This window comes from Pelobates fuscus, chromosome 2, assembly GCF_036172605.1.
Source record: "Pelobates fuscus isolate aPelFus1 chromosome 2, aPelFus1.pri, whole genome shotgun sequence".
In the NCBI taxonomy this organism is placed as follows: domain Eukaryota; kingdom Metazoa; phylum Chordata; class Amphibia; order Anura; family Pelobatidae; genus Pelobates; species Pelobates fuscus.
In genome coordinates, this window is record NC_086318.1 from 225,291,966 (window position 1) to 225,314,632 (window position 22,667).

Genomic DNA, 22,667 nt, shown 5'->3' on the forward strand with positions numbered 1-22,667 from the left:
GGGAAATTGTTCTTACTAGCAAAGGCTTGGTCGATAAAATTCTCAGCAGCACCGGAATCTATCAATGCCATAGCCCTTACTACTTCCTTCCCCCAAGTTAAGGAAACTGGTAGCAGAAGCCTGTGATCTTTATAATCAGGAGTAGAGGACAAAATAGAAACACCCAAGGCCTGTCCTCTAGAGAGACTTAGGTGCGAGCGTTTCCCGGGCGGTTAGAACAGTTCGAGAGTAAATGACCCTTGGCTCCACAATACATACACAAACCCTCTCTTCTCCTGTGCTGTCTTTCCTCCTCAGAGAGGCGGGTATACCCTATCTGCATAGGTTCAGTAAGCAAAGATATCGTGGAGTCAGGACTTGGAACAGCGGGAGCTAACCTAAAAGAAGGTCTCTGGTTCCTCTCTCGAGTGTTCTGTCTCTCTCTTAGACGTTCATCTATACGAGAGATGAACGAAATTAAATCCTCTAAATTCTCAGGGAGTTCTCTGGTAGCAACCTCATCAAGGATTACATCAGATAGGCCATTCAAAAATACATCCATATACGCCTGCTCATTCCACTTGATTTCTGCCGCCAGAGACCTGAACTCTAGTGCATAATCCACCAGTGTTTGGTTCTCCTGTCTCAGGCGCAACAGTAATCTTGCTGCATTAACCTTTCTACCTGGAGGGTCAAATGTTCTTCTAAAAGCAGCTACAAATGCGTTATAGTTATAAACTAATGGATTATCGTTCTCCCATAGTGGGTTGGCCCATCTCAGAGCTTTCTCAATGAGTAGGGTGATAATAAATCCTACTTTTGCCCTATCTGTAGGATAAGAGCGAGGTTGCAATTCAAAGTGGATACTAATTTGGTTTAAAAAACCACGACACCTCTCAGGAGCCCCACCATAGCGTACTGGGGGGGTAATGTGAGAAGAAGCACCCACTGTGGCTACCTCTAGACCTGAACCGACAAGAGAAACAGGGGTATTACGTATCTCCTCTGGTGGGTTATTGGCACAAGCTAATAGAGCCTGTAGCGCAAGCGCCATCTGATCCATTCTGTGATCCATGGCTTCAAACCTAGGATCAGGAGCAGCCAGCTGACTGTTTGTACTTGCAGGATCCATTGGCCCTGTCGTAATGTCAGGATCGGGACAGGGATCCAACACGCAGAGTACAAACAGTAGCCAGATACGTATACCGGACCTTAGAATGGCCGGACTAACGTAAGTAGTACAGTATAGAATGGTCAAAGACAAGCCGAGGTCGAGGGTAACAGAAGACAGGTAAGCGAGAGACAAGCCGAATCAAGGGTAACAGAGATAAGCAGAGTAAGGTAAACAAGCCGGGTCAAAACCAAAAGGGCTAATAGAATACACAAGGGGGCGTGGCTAGCCGTGCATGGAGTGAGTCGCACATCGCCGGAGCTCCGCGAACCCGGACCACATAGCCCCTTATAAATGCTACGTTTCACGCCTAATATGGGGAGAACGAAACGCCAGGGCACCCCAGGACCCTCAAGCTCGAGCCCACCGAGGAAAAACACCGGACCGCTGGATGATTTCCTTGCCTACCCGGACGGCCCCCGAGCCGCGAAACATGCGGACAAAATGGCGGCCGTGTCTCCGGACTTGGACAACAACGCGGGTCTGGAACCAGGCCCGGTGGGGAGTGACCAGTTATCTCACATTACCGCAGAACTGGCCTCTATATCAGCCAACATGCTCTCCAAAAGCGACAAAACTGCGCTGGTAACGGAGCTGCGAGCAGCGATCAGAGAGGAAATCCAGGAGGTGCGCAGAGATCTCACTGCCCTGGAGGAAAGAGTTACGGAACTGGAAGGGGAGAATATCAGGGCCATCCAGCACTCCCAAACTGCCGACCATGCCACTGCTAGACAAGGCTCGGTTCTACTAGAGCTCCGTAGACAAGTGGAAGATTTGGATAATAGGGGGCGACGAAACAACATTAGAGTTAGAGGCCTACCGGAGGCAGAGCATGAAAACCTGGACACAGCTCTCAAGCAGCTTTTTACCCATATTTTGGGTGCTGACGCCCCGGATGACTACCAGATTGAACGAGCCCACAGGGCCCTTCGCCCTCCCAGAAGAGATGGCCTTCCACGCGACGTCATTTGTTGCCTACTGTCCTTCCAACTCAAAGACGCCATCATGAGGGCCGCACGTGCTCAGACTATCGTCTTTCAAGATGCTGCAGTCTCGCTTTACCAGGACCTGTCAGCCCTTACCCTGGATGCAAGGAGGGCGCTACGGCCACTCACGCACATTCTGCAGGAGAAACGCATACCCTACAAGTGGGGATTCCCCTTCAGCCTCCAAGCCAAACGGGGGAATACATGGTGCTCCCTGAGATGGCCTAATGACATACCCAGCTTCCTGAGATCGATGGACCTACCGCCGGTCACCATCCGCAACTGGATACTAGACCAACCTCCACCACGCGCGGAACACCCAGAGGTACCCGCACAGCTCCGTAGCCAAGCACGTAGAGACACACAGCCTCTCCGATGGGGAGGCCCTAACGGGCCCGAAGAATAACCGATCACGCATCAACCCGGCCCCGGTGCCACCTGACCCCCCTGTGACTGCTCCTGTAAGCGGACGTACCTGCCTAACGACATCGATGACAGCTAAGTACTCATTCTACATTACACACGGGGTACACTGTTGTTTTCTAGCCCACGCAGACCACCGGGGCCCGGGGTCGGACACCCGGGGACACTTAAAGTAACTAGGGGGGACCCGAGTTGGCCACGTTTTCTACAGCATTTGGGTGGGGTACGGGTGCGGACCCTTATAATACTGCTCCAGATCGGCCGCAAACGAACTTCCTCATTTGAACGCTACCCAGGGCCCGACCGACCCCCCGCCCGGCTGCCCATGTTGGACTGCAAGCCTCCCCGATAATGATTAGAGCCCACGGGAACCAATTACCTTCTCAACTGTTAGACGGGGGGGACCCAGTGCTAGGTGGGGGCTAGGTGCTGGTGGGAAGGGGGGATTTGGATTGGTTTCGTATGTTTTATTGTATGTTTTATTGCATATCGACAGTTCTATTACTTATTGTGTATGCTACCAGTAGTTTAGTTTAACCTGAAACCTATTGCCCATGCAGTTGCTAAACGTGCCTCTTAATAGTTGCTGGCCCGGCCCGACCCCGACATGCTCCCCAGATTGGTATCGGGGCGGCAGCTCCGCTCCTGGGTTGGGGGTTGGAGGGAGGGGGGAGACCTAGGGGAAGCTTGGCCCGCGCCTGAATAGCTCATGCGGCACATGGCGTGTCATGTCAGCTAACGCACGCACCGCCCACGCTCTACCGGGCGCCGCGCAGTTCCGGACCAGCCTCTACACCCGCTACCGGACTGCCGATGCCCTTAATGCCTGAGAGACAGGGCAGACCCCTCCTCTGCCCAGTGGCTAGGATAGAGACGCCAAATGTACCCGGGGAGCTTGATCTTGTCTTATTTGCTGTATATTCAACTGTTGTAAATAATAGCGAAATGTGGTTTGAATGGTATGCTCCCAGCAAACTAATGTACCCCCCATTGGACTGTGCCTTCTCTCTGCCCCGCCCACCACCCCAGGCACCCTCCCCCCCCCACAGGGAAACACACTTGACGCGACCGGGCCTCCCTACGACTCCTGCCGTCCAGCAGCCCTGACTGCCGACCTACTTCACCGAACGGGCCCACATGGACACCTTCCTGCCCTTACACAGACCGCCATCCCCACAGCTGTTGCTCCCCCCTCTTGCACTGACCGGAACGACCCGTGAACGACAATCTAACCACCCTGACGTGGTCCGGGGGAACGTGACACCCGGTACCACCAGACGGTTCTCACACACTCGACTTCCAGACCTCCCAGCAACTGACCCACCTGTATATAAGGTCCTCTTCTCTGGACCTAGGGCCACGGTTGCCTATAACCCCTGACCCCCTACTAGGTGCCCCCCCCTCCCAGCCTTCTCTCCTCATCCCCCCCCTCACCTCTCCTCCCCCTACCACTCCCTAGCCTGCCCTTCTTATACCACCCCCCCGTCGGAACCCCACGGTCCGACCCCCCCGCAGCTTGAGCCTGTGCTCAGCCATGGCATCGGGCTATCGGCCTGCACCTTTACTCCTCAGGACGCATAATGTCCGAGGCCTTAACACCCCCGAAAAGCGGAAACATTTACTACGCTCCCTCTGGGCTCAGAGGACCTCGGTGGCATTCATCCAGGAAACACACCTGAAAGGGGGGGACGCCCCCCAGATCAGGGATAAACGATACCCCCTAGGCTATTATGCCAATCATCCCGACGCCAAACGCGCAGGGGTTGCCATTATTTTCTCCCATAACACCCCTTTTACATGCACCGCCTCACAGGCTGACCCCCTGGGTAGATATATATTTGTTAAAGGCGAAATTGCCGACCATAAGTACACCTTCGCTACGGTATACTGCCCTAACAAGGGACAGCACCGGTTCTTGACTAAAACCCTCACGCTGTTAGACAAATTCCGAGAGGGCACGCTGATTCTGGCCGGAGACCTCAACATTCCACTGGACCCACGGATGGACTCGTCCATGGGTACCAGCGCCATTCCCCTACACTGTATACGTCAAGCTAAACAATCCCTGGCTAAATCAGGCCTAATTGACTGCTGGAGGGTGGTGCACCCAGAGGACAGGGATTACACTTGCTACTCGGCCGCCCACGCCAGATACAGTAGAATAGATTACATCTTCCTCGCGCAGGAATACCTCCCCTTCCTAATAGACTCCTCCATTGGCATACAACATGACTCGGACCACGCACCGGTCCAGGTTACCCTCAAATCACCGCTTTTTAAACCCAGTGAACGCCACTGGAGACTTAACGAGAACGTACTGACGGACAACGAAACTACCGCACGCGTAGCCCAAATATTGACCCAATATTTTGACGAAAACGACACGCCGGACGTCGCCCCCCTCACTGTCTGGGAGGCACATAAATGCGTCATACGGGGACACTTGATTAGTCTATGCACCCAACGGAAGAGGGAACATGCCGCTAAGATACAAGACCTGACACGCGAAATAGCTTCCCTTGAGACGCGACATAAGACTGACCACGCAGAAGACACCTACCGCCACCTCACAGACGCGCGAAGACGGCTTAAAGACCTCCTATCCCAGAACTTATTACTCACCATTCGCAAATCCAACAGACATTTCTACGAGTTTTCAGACAAATGCGGTAGGACACTGGCACGCACCCTGACACAGAGACAGAGACAGCACCACATACACCAGGTCAAGGGACGGGACGGGACAATGAAAAGGTCACCGACTGATATACTACAGACTTTTAGGCTCTTCTATGAAGAGCTCTACAACATCGACAACACTACCCGACGTGCTGATGCGCCCCAACACCTGCGCAACATAGAGAACTTCCTCACGGAACACGTAGGCCGCACGCTACCAGAGGGCCTGGCCGAGGAACTAGAACAACCACTCACAGTGGAAGAGTTAGCCGCTGCGCTTAAGCGATCTAAAACCCACAGGGCCCCAGGCCCGGACGGTTTACCCGTCTCGTATCTGCGCAGGTTCGGGGACGTGCTGCTCCCACGCCTGGTACTAGGCTTCAACTCTCTGCTAGAAGAGGGTCGGTTCCCAACAGACACTTTACGCGCCACCGTGACGGTCATCCCAAAGGAGGGCAAAGATCCCGCTGAATGCGGGAGCTACAGACCGATCTCCCTCCTTAACGCAGACCTCAAGCTCTTCGCCAAGGCCATAGCCATGAGACTTTCCCGAGCTCTCCCTACCCTTATCCACCCGGATCAGGTGGGATTCATCCCGGGACGTGAGGCGCGCGATAACACTATCCGGGCCCTACACATGATCCATTCTGCCCGGTCGACGAAGAAGAACCTAATCCTGGTCTCCACAGACGCGGAGAAGGCCTTCGACCGGGTAGATTGGCTATACCTCGAAGCCACCCTTCGCCATATGCAATTTGGCCCCAATATCCGCTCATGGATCCTCTCCCTGTATACAGACCCTACGGCCCGCATTCGGGTGAACGGCGCTCTCTCGGCCCCCTTTTCCATCCGGAACGGAACTAGACAAGGGTGTCCCCTGTCCCCCCTCCTGTTTGCCCTCACTCTGGAACCTTTTCTAGAGGCGGTCAGACGGGATGGGGGTATCAGCGGATACCGACTCCACCACTCGGAACATAAGGTTGCGGCCTACGCAGACGATATGTTATTCTTTTTAGACAACCCCACGATCTCTTTCCCCAACCTTCTCCGTGCCTTCAGGACCTTTGGCGACATATCCAATCTGAAACTCAATATGAGCAAATCGGAAGCCCTACCGATATCCCTCGCAGCTGAGAGGGTCGCTCACTTAAAATCCCAGTTCCGCTTCTCGTGGTGTGACTCCAAACTTAAATATCTAGGCGTATGGCTGCCCAGCGACCTATCATCCCTGTTTCGACTGAACTTCCTCGCCATACTCGCGGTGATACAGTCAGACCTGCAACGATGGAGGAATCTTTATGTCTCCTGGTTCGGACGAATCAACGTTGTAAAAATGAATATACTCCCGCGCCTCTTGTACCTGTTCCAGGCTATCCCCATCACTATCCCCAAGTCATACTTTCAATCGCTAAACACAGCCATACGGCAGTTTGTATGGAATGGGAAGGCAAGCAGGATTAGCAGAGCACTATTAGAACGCCCCAAACGTAAAGGAGGCGCGGGCCTCCCTTCCCCTCAAGGGTACTACCACGCGACACACCTGCTCAGGGTGATAGACTGGCACGCCCACCCCACGGCTAAGCAGTGGGTCTCCATTGAACAGGCACAGGCGGGGGGCGCTCTCCCATCCCGCCTGTGGCTCAGCTCTCTCACTTTAACTTCGCTACAAACGGGCAACCCTCTGATCGACGCCACATTGCGAGTATGGTGCTCACTACGGTATACGCGCCAGCTCACCACCACCGACAGCCCCCTTACACCCATTACCCACAACCCGGAGGTGGGTGGAGGTCTCACGCCAGCAGACCTGCGCTCCTTCACCGCCTCAGATTGGCTTAGCTTCCGACAGCTCCTACAGGGACACCGACTCCTACCCCTTACGACCATCCTGGGAGACAAGACCCCCACGGGTCTAGACTACTTCCACTATGCTCAGATAAGGGCCTACTATAACGCCTTCTCGAACAAAATGTGCCTACACAGACCCCCCACACAGTTTGAGTCAATGTGCACCGCCCGAACCCACCCGGACAAGGGAATATCATTGCTGTACGCGACATTGCTTGATAGCGAACACCAGACACACCCTAGATATATAGCTAAATGGGAAGAGGAAACAGGGACCGCACTCACGGACCGGGACTGGGACAAGATTTTTGCACTTACACACAAAACCTCCATCAGCTCTAAGTTTCAGGAAACAGGCTTTAAGATACTCACGCGCTGGTATAGAACCCCCGACGTTGTACACCGTATAGACCCGGAATCCCCTAAGGAATGCTGGAGATGCGGTAGCAAGGACGGTTCCTTCCTCCACATTTGGTGGGCTTGCCCCGACATTGTGCCTTTTTGGACGCAAATCAGAGAAGCCGTCCGTCTTATAACAGACATCACCCTCCCCTTTCACCCTCTCACCATGCTATTACACCACACGGACATGTCTATCGCGGCCTACAAGAAATCCCTGGTTAGACACCTCTTGAACGCAGCCTTAGTATTGATCCCCACCCAGTGGAGACAAAAGGGTGCACCCACCTTCCAGCGGTGGCTAGACAAAGTGGGGGAGATACACCACATGGAATCACTCACGGCTGCCCTACAGGGCAGACTGGAGAAATGCGACCGCGCCTGGATGCCATGGCTGTGGTACCTCATGATGGATGGGACGGGAACCGTGGATCCTCCTCCCCCCCCCCCCTCTTCCCCACCCCCCTCTCCTCCCCTCCCCCCCCCCGCTCACCTGCACTAAAACACCGACCATAAACCGCCCACACCTCGCCTTCCCCTTCACACCTGTCACTCATACCCAGAACTCGGACACAGAACTGTTGAACCCTCACATCCTGGCCTGCACGGCCTCCCTCAAGTTGGTTCGCCGACTGGACAGACTCTGACCGTCCCAGATTCCTTGACAGCTGGGACTGACGACCCCTACCTATAACCGCCAGACTGCTCCGTACCTACCTCCAGACTTGGTATCGGGACATAGGCGCATACCTTTACCCCATCATTTGGTACCCCATACCCCGTTCGCTGACTGTCACAGTTTGCATTCACGTAAGAGGAGTCCACGACTCACACTACAACTGAGCCGAGTGACCCCGCATGTGATTCATACCTGGTTTTATTGTTGTCAGCTACTAGAACGGAAACTCCCTAATGTTGGCAGATTCTTGCCCCAAACCCTTTTTGTATTCTACACCACACCCTTGATTAACCTATGTACGCATCACTGACTTGCAGTTACCCACATCTGTCTTATATTACATACTCTGGACCACAAGCAGACTTCTGTGGCTCCCTGCAGATGCACTAACCAACCTGCCTATCAGTTGCATCCTATGTTTATTTAAAAGGCTCCGTATGGGGCTCTTTTTTGCTGTAACTCTGCTATGATGTAAACCCTTCTGCCACACACCGGAGTTTTACATATATGTCTATAATGCTAGAGGTACTTTCCAGCTAACCCTGTTTACATGTCATGTATACGTTTGATTCTTGAAAATAAAGATTGTCAAAAAAAAAAAAGAATACACAAGCACTGAGTGACTAGAACAAGCTAGAACCACGACAGGGCAATGAGCTAATGAAAGAAGCTCTGTTAAATACCCTGTTCAGAGCAGTAACCACGCCTCCGAGGCGTCCTGATTGGTCCTGCAGCAATTGACTGACAGGTCGTTCCGGGGGAGTGTCCTGATGACTACTTCCTGCCTAGATGCTGTAAAAGGCAGTCACTCCCTCGCGGCCGGCCTAGCATGACCGGATAGACCGCGGGGAAGGGAGCCATCAGACCGTCTGGATGGAGGAACAGCTAAGTCTCTACCTCTTTCGGAGGTAGAGACCACAGGTACCCTGACAGTAATGTGGTTGTTTGGGGTTAATGTTAGTGTTTTCTCCTGCCTTGCTAAGGCTTGCATCAACTAGGTGGATTTGGCTGTGGAGCCTGTACAGCGTTATCTGTTGGTTGCAAGAATCTAGCAACAGCAATATGTACTACCTCAATAGCAAGGTTGGCTAATTTGCATATTCCGGTAGATTTGCATATTGATAATTCTGCAGGCAGGAGAGATATTTTCTGTAAATTGTTGTCTTCCCCACTCCATTATAAATATGTCATTGTGTTATAAATTCCTGTATGTTGTCTGCTATGATTTGACTGTTTGTATTTTCATTGAGTTGTCACATTAATGTAAATGTTATAAGCATATAATAATAACAAAGTATTTAACCAGGAAAGGTACATTCAGATTACTCTGGTTTCCAAGTACGTCCTGGGGATGTTGGGCTGATCCTGACTAAAATTAAAGAGTGGTATGCTAGTTCTATTTGGAAATGGGTGCTCTGTGTGGATATTTAGGGATCCCAGTGAAAGAGTCTTTGGACCTGTTGGTTGGCTTCATGATCCTTCTAGCTCTGGGATAAATCTAGAGAACTAGGCCTGAGATCCGCAATTGCCTTTGTAAAGGCAATAAATGTAATCACTGTAAGCAGAGCTGCAGTGGAATAGGCAGAGGCGACGATACCTGCCTGGAAGAAGGACTGCAGCAGAATAGGTAGAGGGGACAATACCTGCCTGGAAGGAAAGCTGCAGCCTGGTTGGGTGCAAAAGCCTCAGAAGAACCCCAGTCAAGGTGCGGTGACTGGGGCAGAAGCGTTTCAGGGTCCCTGCAAGAAACTAGGAAGTGGATCGGGTGGAGATACTCGATCGAAGTACAGGAGCTCCGTCGCACATAGCATGTTAAGTCTGATGTTATCAAGATTAAAGCCGTTGAAACAATTTTGGATGTTTTGGAAAGCTTGGAGGCCATAATCTTATATAAGACAATGTTTATGCATACCTTTATATGTTAATAAAAGAAAACCCAAGACTAAGTTAGACATTTTCGGTTTTCCATCTGCAGCATAAGTCTCCTATAGTTCTAGAACACATTATCTATGTTCTTATAGCATAACAACATTATATGTCTACATAGCTAAATTAACACCCACATAAGATTTCTCATGATGACTGCCATATATCCACAACAGTTCAAACAAGATTAATCCCAAAGGAAATATGTCAACTTCATTTTCATACATGTCCTTTTTCTGCGGAGAGAAAACAAATATAAATATATAACTGCATTATCACTTATCTATAGCATTTGCAACAATTACTGTAAGTAATACTACTTAGTACTGTTATAAAATAAGCATAATAGACTAGCATTAAAAAAAAAAGTATATATACACCTATACATACATATTTAAATAGTGAGCTGCAGTGTTGTGGAAGCCTGCAACCTGCAAAGATACACAATGTTTAAATGTTTATAAGATTATTTTATTCACATAGATAAAGTGTAATCGTAATAAATTATTTTTAATGCAATTAAAATTAAAGATAGACATTGGTGACATTTTATTAGAAATGTCATTAAACAGTCTGACTTAAAAAGCTCCATAGCTCTTTAAAAAAAAGTTGTGAAAATAATATCCAATTAGTTGTACTAATGTTTTTAAAAATATACCTGCTCTGGAGCCATATAGGATGGTGTCCCGGTGTTTTGGGTACGCTGCAGTGCTTGTTCATCATGTTCCCCAGTCATTGTAGTCACAAGGCCAAAGTCAGCTATTTTTATCTTTCCCTCTTCAGTAAATAATATGTTTGCAGGCTGCAATAAAAAGTTTAAAAAAACGTTGTTATAAAAAATATGCACAGTACATATCCTACTTATATGTGATAAATTAATGCAGACTTCCAAGTTGTAGGTTAGCAACAGAGAGATTGATAGTCCACCCTGAATACATTAATTTATGAGCAGAGCAAAATGCAAACCTTCAAAATGTCACATTTTGTGGCAATATTGGTGATTCCATTTTAGAGTACATACAGGTGATACTCGAAAAATTAGAATATCGTGCAAAAGTTCATTTATTCCAGTAATGCAACGTAAAAGGGGAAACTAATTTATGAGATAGATGCATTACATGCAAAGCAAGATAGTTCAAGCCGTGATTTGTCATAAGTGCGATGATTATGGCTTACAGCTCATGAAAACCCTAAATCCACAATCTCAGTAAATTAGAATATTACATGCAATCAATAAAACAAGGAGTGCACATAGAACAATATCGGACCTCTGAAAAGTATAAGCATGCATATGGACTCAGTACTTTGTTTGGGCCCCTTTTGCAGCAATTACTGCCTCAATGCGGCGTGGCAGGGAAGCTATCAGCCTGTGGCACTGCTGAGGTGTTATGGAAGACCAGGATGCTTCAATAGTGGTCTTCGGCTCTTCTGCATTGTTCGCTCTCATGTCTCTCATCTTTCTCTTGGCAATGCCCCATTGATTCTCTATGGGGTTCAGGTCAGGCGAGTTTGCTGGCCACAGTAATCCCACGGTCATTGAACCAGGCTTTGGTGCTTTTGGCAGTGTGGGCAGGTGCCAACTCCTGCTGGAAAATGAAGTCAGCATCCCCATAAAGCTCATCTGTAGAAGGAAGCATGAAGTGCTCCAAAGTCTCCTGGTAGACGGCTGCGTTAACCCTGGATTAATGAAGTACAGTGGACCAACACCAGCAGATGACATGGCTCCTTAAATCAACACAGACTGTGGGAACTTCACACTGGACTTTATAAGACTTTATAAGCCTTCCACCACCCTGCAGAGCTGAGTCTGCGCTGAGCCCTCGCTGGGTGAAGATGGATTATTTTTTTTTGCGCTCGTTTTTTTAATTTTTATTTTTTTACTGCGTCTCTTATTATGTTTTTTTATTTGCCCTTTTTTGGGGCTGAAAAAAGAAGATTTTAGAAGAAAGAAAACATCGAATGGTAAGTTAAATTTTTTTTAGAGGTACTTAGTTAAAGGTCCCCCCCCCTCATTATTTTTAGGGTGAGGGGGGTAGGTAGGGATAATTTTTTTTGGGGGGGAGGGGGTGACTAGGGGTTTGGGGCCCCCTAGTCACCTGGGGGGGTGGACATTTTTTTAGGGCCCCCACAAACCACTCAGGGGTGGGGGCCGGGGAGGAGGACAATAGGTCCTCCCCCCTTATTAGTATTTATGGCCCCCACCCACCACTCAGGGGTGGGGGACAGGGGGGAGGACATTAGGTCCCCCCCTTATTCCAATTTTTGGCCCCCACCCGCCGCTAAGGGGTGGAGGCCAGGGGGGAGGACATTAGGTCCCCCCCCTTATTAGTGTTTAGGGCCTCCACCCACCGCTCAGGGGTGGGGGCCAGGGGGGAGGACATTAGGTCCCCCCCCTTATTAGTGTTTAGGGCCTCCACCCACCGCTCAGGGGTGAGGACATTAGGTCCCCCTTTATTATAATTTAGGGCCCCCAGCCACCGCTCAGGGGTGGGGGCCAGGGGGGAGGACATTAGGTCCCCCCCTTATTCCAATTTATGGCCCCCACCCGCCGCTCAGGGGTGGGGGCCAGGGGGGAGGACATTAGGTCCCCCCCCTTATTAGTGTTTAGGGCCTCCACCCACCGCTCAGGGGTGGGGGCCAGGGGGAGGACATTAGGTCCCCCCCCTTATTAGTGTTTAGGTCCTCCACCCACCGCTCAGGGGTGAGGACATTAGGTCCCCCCTTTATTATAATTTAGGGCCTCCACCCACCACTCAGGGGTGAGGACATTAGGTCCCCCCTTTATTATAATTTAGGGCCCCCAGCCACCGCTCAGGGGTGGGGGCCAGGGGGGAGGACATTAGGTCCCCCCCTTATTCTGATTTAGGGCCCGCACCCGCCGCTCAGGGGTGGGGGCCGGGGGGAGGACAATAGGGGGGACCTTTTTATTTTTTTTTTAACAGTGAGCAGCCACAGGCTGCTCACTGTTTACTAGACATGCTCCTACTCGCGGTATAGCGAGTAGGGGCATAATTTACTAATACTAAGTAATCTTTACTTAGTATTAGTAAATTTGGCTGAAAGACCAATTTAGGTCTTTCAGCCTTTTAGTACAGTGATGGCGAACCTTTTTGAGCCAGAGTGCCCAAACCGCAATACATGTCAACTTTTTTTTCCTCAAAGTGCCAACACGGCAATTAAACCTGAATACTGAGATTTATGTTCAGAAAAAACAACTCGTACAGTTGTCCTTACTAGTTAACATCTTTTGTTTTAGAAGACACAGAGAGTTCAATTATACAAATTTTAAATAATGATATTAATAGATAAAATTAAGCACATATTTATTAGTATCTCCAACAAATGCAATGCATACACACAGCTGAACATGTTTATACACCGACTGCTTAATACATCCACACACAGACTGCTAAATACACACACAGTCTGTTAAATACAAACACACACACAAACATACACACAGTCCGCTGAATACATACACACAGTCAGTTGAATACACACGCAGTCAGCTGAATACACACACACACACTGCTGAATACACACACATATACTGCATTGAGGGGTGCAGTGTATGTGTTTGTGTGTGAGGGGTGCTGTGTGTGAGAGGGGGTAGCGGTGCTGTGTGGGGTGGGGGGTAGGGGTGCAGTGTGTGGGGGGGTAGGGGTGCTGTGTGTGAGGGTAGGGGTGCTGTGGGGGAGTGGGGGTGTAGGCGTGCTGTGTGTGTGGAAGTGTGGGGGGGTAGGGGTGCGGCGTGTGTGTGTGGGTAGGGGTGCTGTGTGTGTGTGGGGGGGTGTAGGGGTGCTGTGTGTGTGTGGGGGGGTTGGGGTGCTGCGTGTGGGGGATAGGGGTCCTGTGTGTGTGGGGGGGGTAGGGGTGCTGTGTGTGTGTGGGGGGGGGTAGGGGTGCTGTGTGTGGGGGTAGGGGTGCTGTGTAGGGTGGTAGGGGTGCTGTGTGGGGGGTAGGGGTGTTCTGTGGGGGGGTAGGGGTGCTCTGTTGGGGAGGTAGGGGTGTTCTGTTGGGGGGGTGGGTAGGGCTGTTCTGTTGGGGGTTAGGGGTGCTCTGTTGGGGGGTAGGGGTGTTCTGTTGGGGGGTGGGTAGGGTTGTTCTGTTGGGGGGGGTAGGAGTGTTCTGTTGGGGGGAGGTTTTAAGATACATTAAAAAAGATTTTTTGTTTTTGTTTTTAAAAAGCATACTGAATCAGTATTCCACCCCCCCCCTTCATCTTACCTTTGGTGAAGGGGAGGGGGGGGACACACAGCTAACCCTGGTGGTCCGGTGGTGGTAATTATGTAGGCTGCCTCTCTCCTGTCCTCCCGCGCGATGCTGTGTGGAGCGTTGACATGGTAACGCACGGCAACGCTCCACTCAGCTCGCGGGAGGACAGGAGAGTTGTTTCCTAGATGCCTCCCCCCTGCTTCCGGTCCTGCCGACAAGGAAGCAGAGTAGGCGCCTGCCGTTTCGGGCAGGCAGGTGCCTACTCTGCAGTGATGCCGAACCTACGGCCGCATGCCCACAGAGAGGGCCCGGCGTGCCACCTGTGGCACGCGTGCCATAGGTTCGCCATCACTGTTTTAGTAGATAGCTCCCTAATACCGTTGGAGTTAGGGAGTTATCTACTTATTCATTCCTGTCATTACATTGACAGGCTAAGTAACATACATTTTATATGACTGTATGTTACTTTATTGTTGTAAGTTTTGCAAATGCTTACAGCTGGATCCTGGCTATGTTTGTATACTTTTTATTTAAAATTGTATACAATGTAACATTCTTCTTCTTTCACTGGGTAAGTATATTAGTACTTGGGCAATATTGTGCTTCGGAACTTCGGCAACTTCGCACTTCGGAAATTCGCTAATTTCAGAACTTCGGGACCTCGGCAATTCGGACATTTGGAAGTACCCGAATGTCCAAATTGCCCGAATTGCACATGTCTATTAGAAACCCTTTGCAGGTGTTTTGACTTACTTAGCTGATTAGCGTGGGACACTGTGAGCCTAGAATATTGCACCTTTTCACAATATTCTAATTTACTGAGATAGTGGATTTGGGTTTTCATGACCTGTAAGCCATAATCATAGTACTTATGACAAATCACGGCTTGAACGATCTTGCTTTGCATGTAATGCGTCTATCTCATACATTAGTTTACCCTTTTACGTTTTTACGTTAATAAATTAACTTTTGCACGATATTCAAATTTTTCGAGTATCACCTGTAATATTATTGCTTAATTTTCTCTCTTGAATGCTACAAAATTATTTTAGGAATACAAACATTAATTAAAAACACATTTCCTGACTGACCTGACATTTTCACTTAAAAGTGAATTGAGAAAAAAAAAGAATTTAAAAAAAAGAATCTGTTTTAAGTTGTGTTTTTTGTATTCTGGAAACTATTGAGCAATCATATTTTTGCTGAGTTAAAGCATAAATAATATTTAAAGAAAGACAATCTTACATTCCTGGCTATACATGGCAGCATTACCCTTGCAAATCTATCACAGTCTTTTTTCCTGCCTTCTTATTAGGTTTGGGAGAAAAGCCAAAAACGTTTGTTCTTTTGGCTCACCTAGTTGTATTTTCATACAGTTGCCTGAAAAGTTCAGCCATTTGTATATCCAGCAGCGAGGCTATTCGTTTGAAATTTTGTCCTTATTTTCCTCGAGACAAATGTATACCAACAAAAATGCTTTCCAACAAACACAAAAGAGCTAAAGATCTACTATTGGAGGGGGTTTCCTTGTGTCCAAGCTGTTGCAAGAGGGTGTCATCCTTCCTGTTCCACAAAAATTATTAAGCTAATATACAGATTTTTCTGTTTTGCAATGCCTCAGTCGTTCGTGCCCTATTTCATGAAAGTCTTTGTCAATCAAACTATTCAGCGTGGAATATGGCACTTCTATAAAGACAGAGATTGACTAATCTCAACAGTCTTGAGAATCCGAATTTTCACAGTCCTATTGTCCCAGGCCAGATATTTCTCTGATTTATGATTGGGGACCTTCACTGTCGGTTCATGGCATTATTATTCTTGGGTCTCCATACCACTACCAAGACTTTGACCACAATACAGGTGGCTTTGGTGGCAAAAATTGGTCAGAATGGAATGGTCCTGGTACTTACCTGATCAATGCGCTGCTCCGGACAGAATGAGTGTGCAGTGCATGTCATTCGGGAAGTACTGCCTCCTGGAGTCCTTCAGCCCTTCCGATCGGCTCTTGTATTTGGACTTCCCAAAACACGCCGAATGCACCGATCAGGAGGTGAGTGCTATGCTGCAGCGCCCCTCTACTTATAATAAAATGACACCTACCATTATTAGCAGTGCCACATCATCACTGTGACCCTGTTCCCTCACTTTTTTGAGAGCACAGGGGTGGCGTGGACCAAAACTATTGCTTCCTAATTTCTTGCTTCTTGAATTTTGGCTTGTTATACTGACTCTTCTGAATACGGTTATCCTGACTTGGCTAGTTACATCGTATTCTCTGCATCCTGATCTTGACTTGTAGTTATGCTTTCTGTCATTTTTACGTTAAACCTGGTCATTCTAAGGTCCAGTAATACATCCATTTTCTCTATTTGTTTCTGACCTATACTTGTAGGTTGGGTAGGGTAGCTGTGAGAGGAACAGGCATTTACCACTACCTGATGGTAGCCAGATCTGCAAGCCTTCTCAGTTATTTGAGTTATGAACATTTATTAGGAATGTGAATGGATTCTCAAAGATATAGTGTTCCTGGGAGCAAGATTTGATAACCACATGCTATATGAGTCTTCTGGGTTTCCTTGCTTCACCCATAGAACAGTGTCCATGAGTTTAATGGCAAATGATGATCCCTTATCTCTTATGCAATACAAAAGATTGTACCTGAATCACAGTCAGCATATTTTCTTTTTATAGAAATGGTGTCATCTCAATATTTTCCTTTTTCTTCCATATACTGGTGCTTCCTGACTACAAAATACAGCAGCCTAGTTTGGGGCACTCAGTTCCAACATCTTCATGCCCTGGAAACCAATTCAGAGTGGTTCTCCAAGCTTTCTTTCACTTCCAGAATCACCTTCAGCAGAAGTTGATTAGACAATAGGTTGGCAGTATCCTATATCAGAACCAGAAGTATGTGATTGCTTAATGAGATTTGCTTTCAGCTGTCTTCCTACCAGGATAGAATATGGAGGCTGACTCCCTGAGTCAAATCCATTTGGATCCAGCATAGTGGTCCAATATGTATCTCATGGCAACAGCCTGGAACAGGCAAACTTCCTCTTTAATCTCAGACAGGCTGAGTCTGTTTGAGGGATGTAATTTTTTTCCCCTTCTTTGAATAATGAGCTAGAAATAATACAACATACAAGATCCAGCGCACTCACTCACTAAACACTAGTTCTTTATTTCAAAAACACCTGACTTAGACAAAAATAATGGGGATTTAGTTACAGTATATGCTCATTGTAGCGGAGGCCTGATATTCCACAGGTTAACTCCACTATAGATCCCAGTGAGGCTCAGGAACAAGTAGTATAAACACCATGAAGCAGTAATTCAAGCAAATAAAGAATATCCCCATACAGATCCCAATGACTGGACGACACACAGCATCAGGAGCAGAACTGACTTTTAATCCACACAGTCTCCTTATAAAGCATTCTCCCATGCAAGAGAGGGATTCACATTAATCAGAACAGTATCCAATAATATAACAGTTACCTCCCACACATCTCCTCCCCTCAGTATGACACTTAATCCCATTATACATACTGTAGTTTTCCCCAAGTTCGGAATGTACCCCAAAACAAGCAATTACAATAATCCTGGGTAGCCCTGATCTGGGTGACTAACATATACAAAAATCACCCAGATCGGACCAGGGGTTCGGGAGTTAGGTGGAGGGTGTAATTTGACCGACCGCACACGAGGTGGTATCCGAAAAGAGTTCCATGGGTTTTGGCCCTGCAGTTGGTCTTCATTCGGGAGGTAAAATACACATCAAATACTGCCATCCACGATTAATCTTGGATTCGTATGACTCCCCTTGTTCGGTACTTTGAACCTACCGAACGGGAGGCTGATTAGCCTTCCCGTTTGGGAGTTACGGAGCCATGGAGGTCTCACTGGTGTTCGGGTAATTGAGTGTCCGATTTCAGTTCCAGACACTCAATGACAAAACACCGCTAAGATTTTCGGGGGTAAGACGTGTTTGTATACTGAACGGCAGCCACCCAGATTCAGCACTGATGTACCGATTAACCTGTGGTTAGAGAAGTGTGAACGCTTAATAAGGTAAACACTTCTCTCTGGGGTGGTCTATTGGTTCGGTAGTTTACATTCGTATGGAGTACGGATGGAAACTACCGAACAATCATACGAATCCCACATACATTTTAACAATAGAAACAGAAATAACACACGAATTGCAATATTATTACAGTCTTTTAGGACAGCCCTGGTACCATCTGCTACACTCATACATTGTATAAACCCGCCACAATGCCAATGTATTAAGAAAGAGAAACACCCCAGCACTTGGCAATACGTGATATAATGGTGGTTTATCCAGTCATCAAAGCGCAATGTTTTGACATCAAAATTTATTTTTATAGCCATACATTGTAACTATGTATCTTTTGTCCTGTGGCATTCATTTGTTTGCTCCATACAATTCTGTCTTGTCTTCACAATGCCAATGTACCCCATTGTGCTTGCTCTTTTAAGAGATTAATCCACCTATGTGGAATATCCTTCCTCCTTGGACTATGTACAGTGCAAGGTAAATTAGGGCCCTGGAATGAGGCACCTATGACAAAGAGGGGTGTAATGCCAAAGGAGTTAGCTTGGACTCTCAAATATATTTGCATATATTTAATTTAAGTGCAGCCTTCTTGTATGTAAACATGCTAGAATCCTTTCTCACACACGAGCACCCAGTACCCACATAACCGAGCCACAACGAGTAACTGACAACGACAGACAAGCAGCAGAGACACAGTGCGAACAACGTGACCAGACAGTCTATAGCTATACCTACGATCTAACACTGACACCACTACCCAACTTACAACCCACATGCCAGACGCAGGCTTGATACCTTATATAGACCTGCATTACCTTTTAGACTACTTAACCTGAACAAGCAATGCATCCGAGTGAATCCACACTAATGGTACCGACTTGCTAAAATTTACACATGCCGAGCTAACTAGATACAGCGATAGAAATATAAATGCAAGCAGATATACATGTGCATACGTATTAATGTTGAAAGCTAACGCAAATATCTGAATACCTGCTAATATATTACCCATTCTTGCTTTATGTTCACAAAATACAAAATAATAAATAAATAAAAAAATGAGGCATTGATAACATGGAAATGTAACTAACGGTGTTATCGCTATATTAACCCTACTCTGTGAAAATTCTTGCATTGCCCTTTCTTTTTTCTGTACCCTTCACACGTGCCTTAATAAAAGAAAGATTGACAAAAAAAAAAAAAAAGGCAAAGCAGTACGTCCAACAAATTACATCAGAATTCCAACTCAAGGGGTTTGGAAAATGGTAGGGAGGACAATTTCCTCACAGATTTAAAAGTCCAAAACCAACTTGGGACAAAATAATAAAGAAGGTCGAAGCACCACCATGTTCACATGAAAAACTAAACAAGGATCTTCACCAGAGAGTGTCATCAATTCATAGACTCGGCAAGCAGAAAATAGAACCACTAGCAGAAGCGTCTTTAGGAGGAGAGGATAATCAAAAGCCTCTTCAAGAGGTTTAAATCGATTTCTAAAAGCCTGTAAAATCAAAAAGTAGATTCCACGCATATGCTCGAGCTTTGGTTGGAGACCTAATATTGAACAAAACCGTGAAGAAGTGAGCCACCAAGAGATCTGAACCCCAACTAGTGTCCTGTCAGAGTTGCAAGAGCTGAAGTCTGCTTTCTAAGAATGCTGATGCTGAGACCCTTTACCAAGCCAATTTGAAAGGATTCTAGCACATTTACATACAAGAAGGCTGCACTTAAATTAAATATATGCAAATATATTTGAGAGTCCAAGCTAACTCCTTTGGCATTACACCCCTCTTTGTCATAGGTGCCTCATTCCAGGGCCCTAATTTACCTTGCACTGTACATAGTCCAAGGAGGAAGGATATTCCACATAGGTGGATTAATCTCTTAAAAGAGCAAGCACAATGGGGCATTGTGAAGACAAGACAGAATTGTATGGAGCAAACAAATGAATGCCACAGGACAAAAGATACATAGTTACAATGTATGGCTATAAAAATAAATTTTGATGTCAAAACATTGCGCTTTGATGACTGGATAAACCACCATTATATCACGTATTGCCAAGTGCTGGGGTGTTTCTCTTTGTTAATACATTGGCATTGTGGCGGGTTTATACAATGTATGAGTGTAGCAGATGGTGCCAGGGCTGTCCTAAAAGACTGTAATAATATTGCAATTCGTGTGTTATTTCTGTTTCTATTGTTAAAATGTATGTGGGATTCGTATGATTGTTCGGTAGTTTCCATCCGTACTCCATACGAATGTAAACTACCGAACCAATAGACCAGCCCAGAGAGAAGTGTTTACCTTATTAAGCGTTCACACTTCTCTAACCACAGGTTAATCGGTACATCAGTGCTGAATCTGGGTGGCTGCCGTTCAGTATACAAACACGTGGCGGCGGCCATCTTACCCACGAAAATCTTAGCGGTGTTTTGTCATCGAGTGTCTGGAACTCAAATCGGACACTCAATTACCCGAACACCACTGAGACCTCCATGGCTCCGTAACTCCCGAACGGGAAGGCTAATCAGCCTCCCGTTCGGTAGGTTCAAAGTACCGAACAAGGGGAGTCATACGAATCCAAGATTAATCGTGGATGGCAGTATTTGATGTGTATTTTACCTCCCGAATGAAGACCGACCGCAGGGCCAAAACCCATGGAACTCTTTTCGGATACCACCTCGTGTGCGGTCGGTCAAATTACACCCTCCACCTAACTCCCGAACCCCTGGTCCGATCTGGGTGATTTTGGGATATGTTAGTCACCCAGATCAGGGCTACCAGGGGGTACCCCCAGGATTATTGTAACTGCTTGTTTTGGGGTACATTCAGAACATTCAGTATGTATAATGGGATTAAGTGTCATACTGTGAGGCCATGTTGGTTAGAGTCCACGTCAGGCATGTCATGCACAGCCCCAAAACTGGTATGGGTTGAAATCTCATCAGTTCAACACAGAGCTGTCCTAGAGGGGAATGGCCCAGGTGGGTGTCATTAAACCATGCGGTCCAACCAGTGGGTACACAGTGCCAGTTCATATTTCCGAGCGCCGTCTCTTCCAACCTGGTTTGCAAGGCTCCTGAGTCCGCCGATTCCTCCAGCGGGCGCTGATGGCTCCGGTTTCTGTGATCTATCCGTTGCCGTGGCTTCTCCACCTCCGAGGGCCTCTTCGGCCTGAGGCCTTAGTAGGCATTCATGCCCTTTTGCCATTGATCCCATCTCCAGGATCGTGGGCCCAGGGTTCCGCCGGATCCAGAACTTCTCTCTGGGGGTATGGCAGCTGTGGAGGGATTCCTCCAGTTGAGTGCCCAGCTCAGATGAAGAGTGAGCGGGCCTCTCGGCAGTGGTATCCGTGTGTGTGTGTTGTTTTATGAGCGCCATGCGCCCGGAGAGTCTCCGGGTTCAGGGTCCATTGCCTGGTATTGGTCAATTGTAGCACAATGCCCCGTGCGCCAGGCCAGGGAATGGCTGCACTCCTCACTATGCTCAGTGATGCAGGTCTGCCATCTTAGCTGTGGGTCTTGGGTCTGCCCGACGGCATATCAGTGCCTCCGAGTGTGGCTTTATGGCTTGGACCGGGATCACTCCCCCGGTCCAGAGGGGGGGGAACAGGACCGGGTCCGCAGGTAGTCCACGTGTGTCGGGCTCCGTCGGGCAGGATAGTGTCACGGCGGCCGTCCGCTTCACTCACTGCCGGGACAGGTCCTGCCTGATGCAGCAGGCCCCTTCCTCCGAGGGACTGGAACTCCGTGAGCAAGCCTCACCCCAGCTCAGGTAGCCCGGTTACTTCGTGGGTCGCAGTTTTGGACAGGTAATTCCTTTCTAAATCTGGAGTTATGGGTTATATGTGCCTCTGTTTGCAGGAGCTGAGCTGTCCTGCGACCGCTCAGCTCGGCGGCCCGGCCCCGCCCCGCCCCCCTGCTTTGCCTTTTTTAATCAAATTTTCTCCAGAGGATAAAACCTTGGAGGCAATCTTCTTTGCTTTTCCTCTTTCATTTTGGCTGCAGATGGAGCCCCCGTACTGACCAAATACCTCTGCCAGGTTCGCTTCTTCGCTGCCAAAAGGTACCCTGAAACGATTCAGCCCCAGTCGCCAAAGCTTGACTGGGGTCTTTCCGGAACTATTCCACCCAACCAGGCTGCAGCTTCTTTCATCTAGGCAGTTATTGTCCCCTCTGCATCTTCAGTTCTTCTCCCAAGCAGGTATCAACATGTCTGCTTATAGTGATTCCAGCTCCTTTAGCTATGCCTTTATAAAGGCAGTTGTGGCTCTTAGGC

At 48.1% G+C, this 22,667-nt stretch overlaps 1 protein-coding gene across 1 annotated transcript in view; it reads right to left on the reverse strand.

The window, feature by feature from the left end:
- The window catches only part of LOC134587098 (interferon-induced, double-stranded RNA-activated protein kinase-like), a 159,703-nt gene that overhangs the window by 13,058 nt on the left and 123,978 nt on the right, over positions 1 to 22,667 (reverse strand). The window contains exons 14-15 of the mRNA XM_063443220.1: positions 10,749 to 10,892; positions 10,228 to 10,326 (exon numbers count right to left, since the gene is read on the reverse strand). Coding sequence (XP_063299290.1) covers positions 10,228 to 10,326; positions 10,749 to 10,892 — 243 coding nt within the window. The remainder of the gene's footprint in view (positions 1 to 10,227; positions 10,327 to 10,748; positions 10,893 to 22,667) is intronic.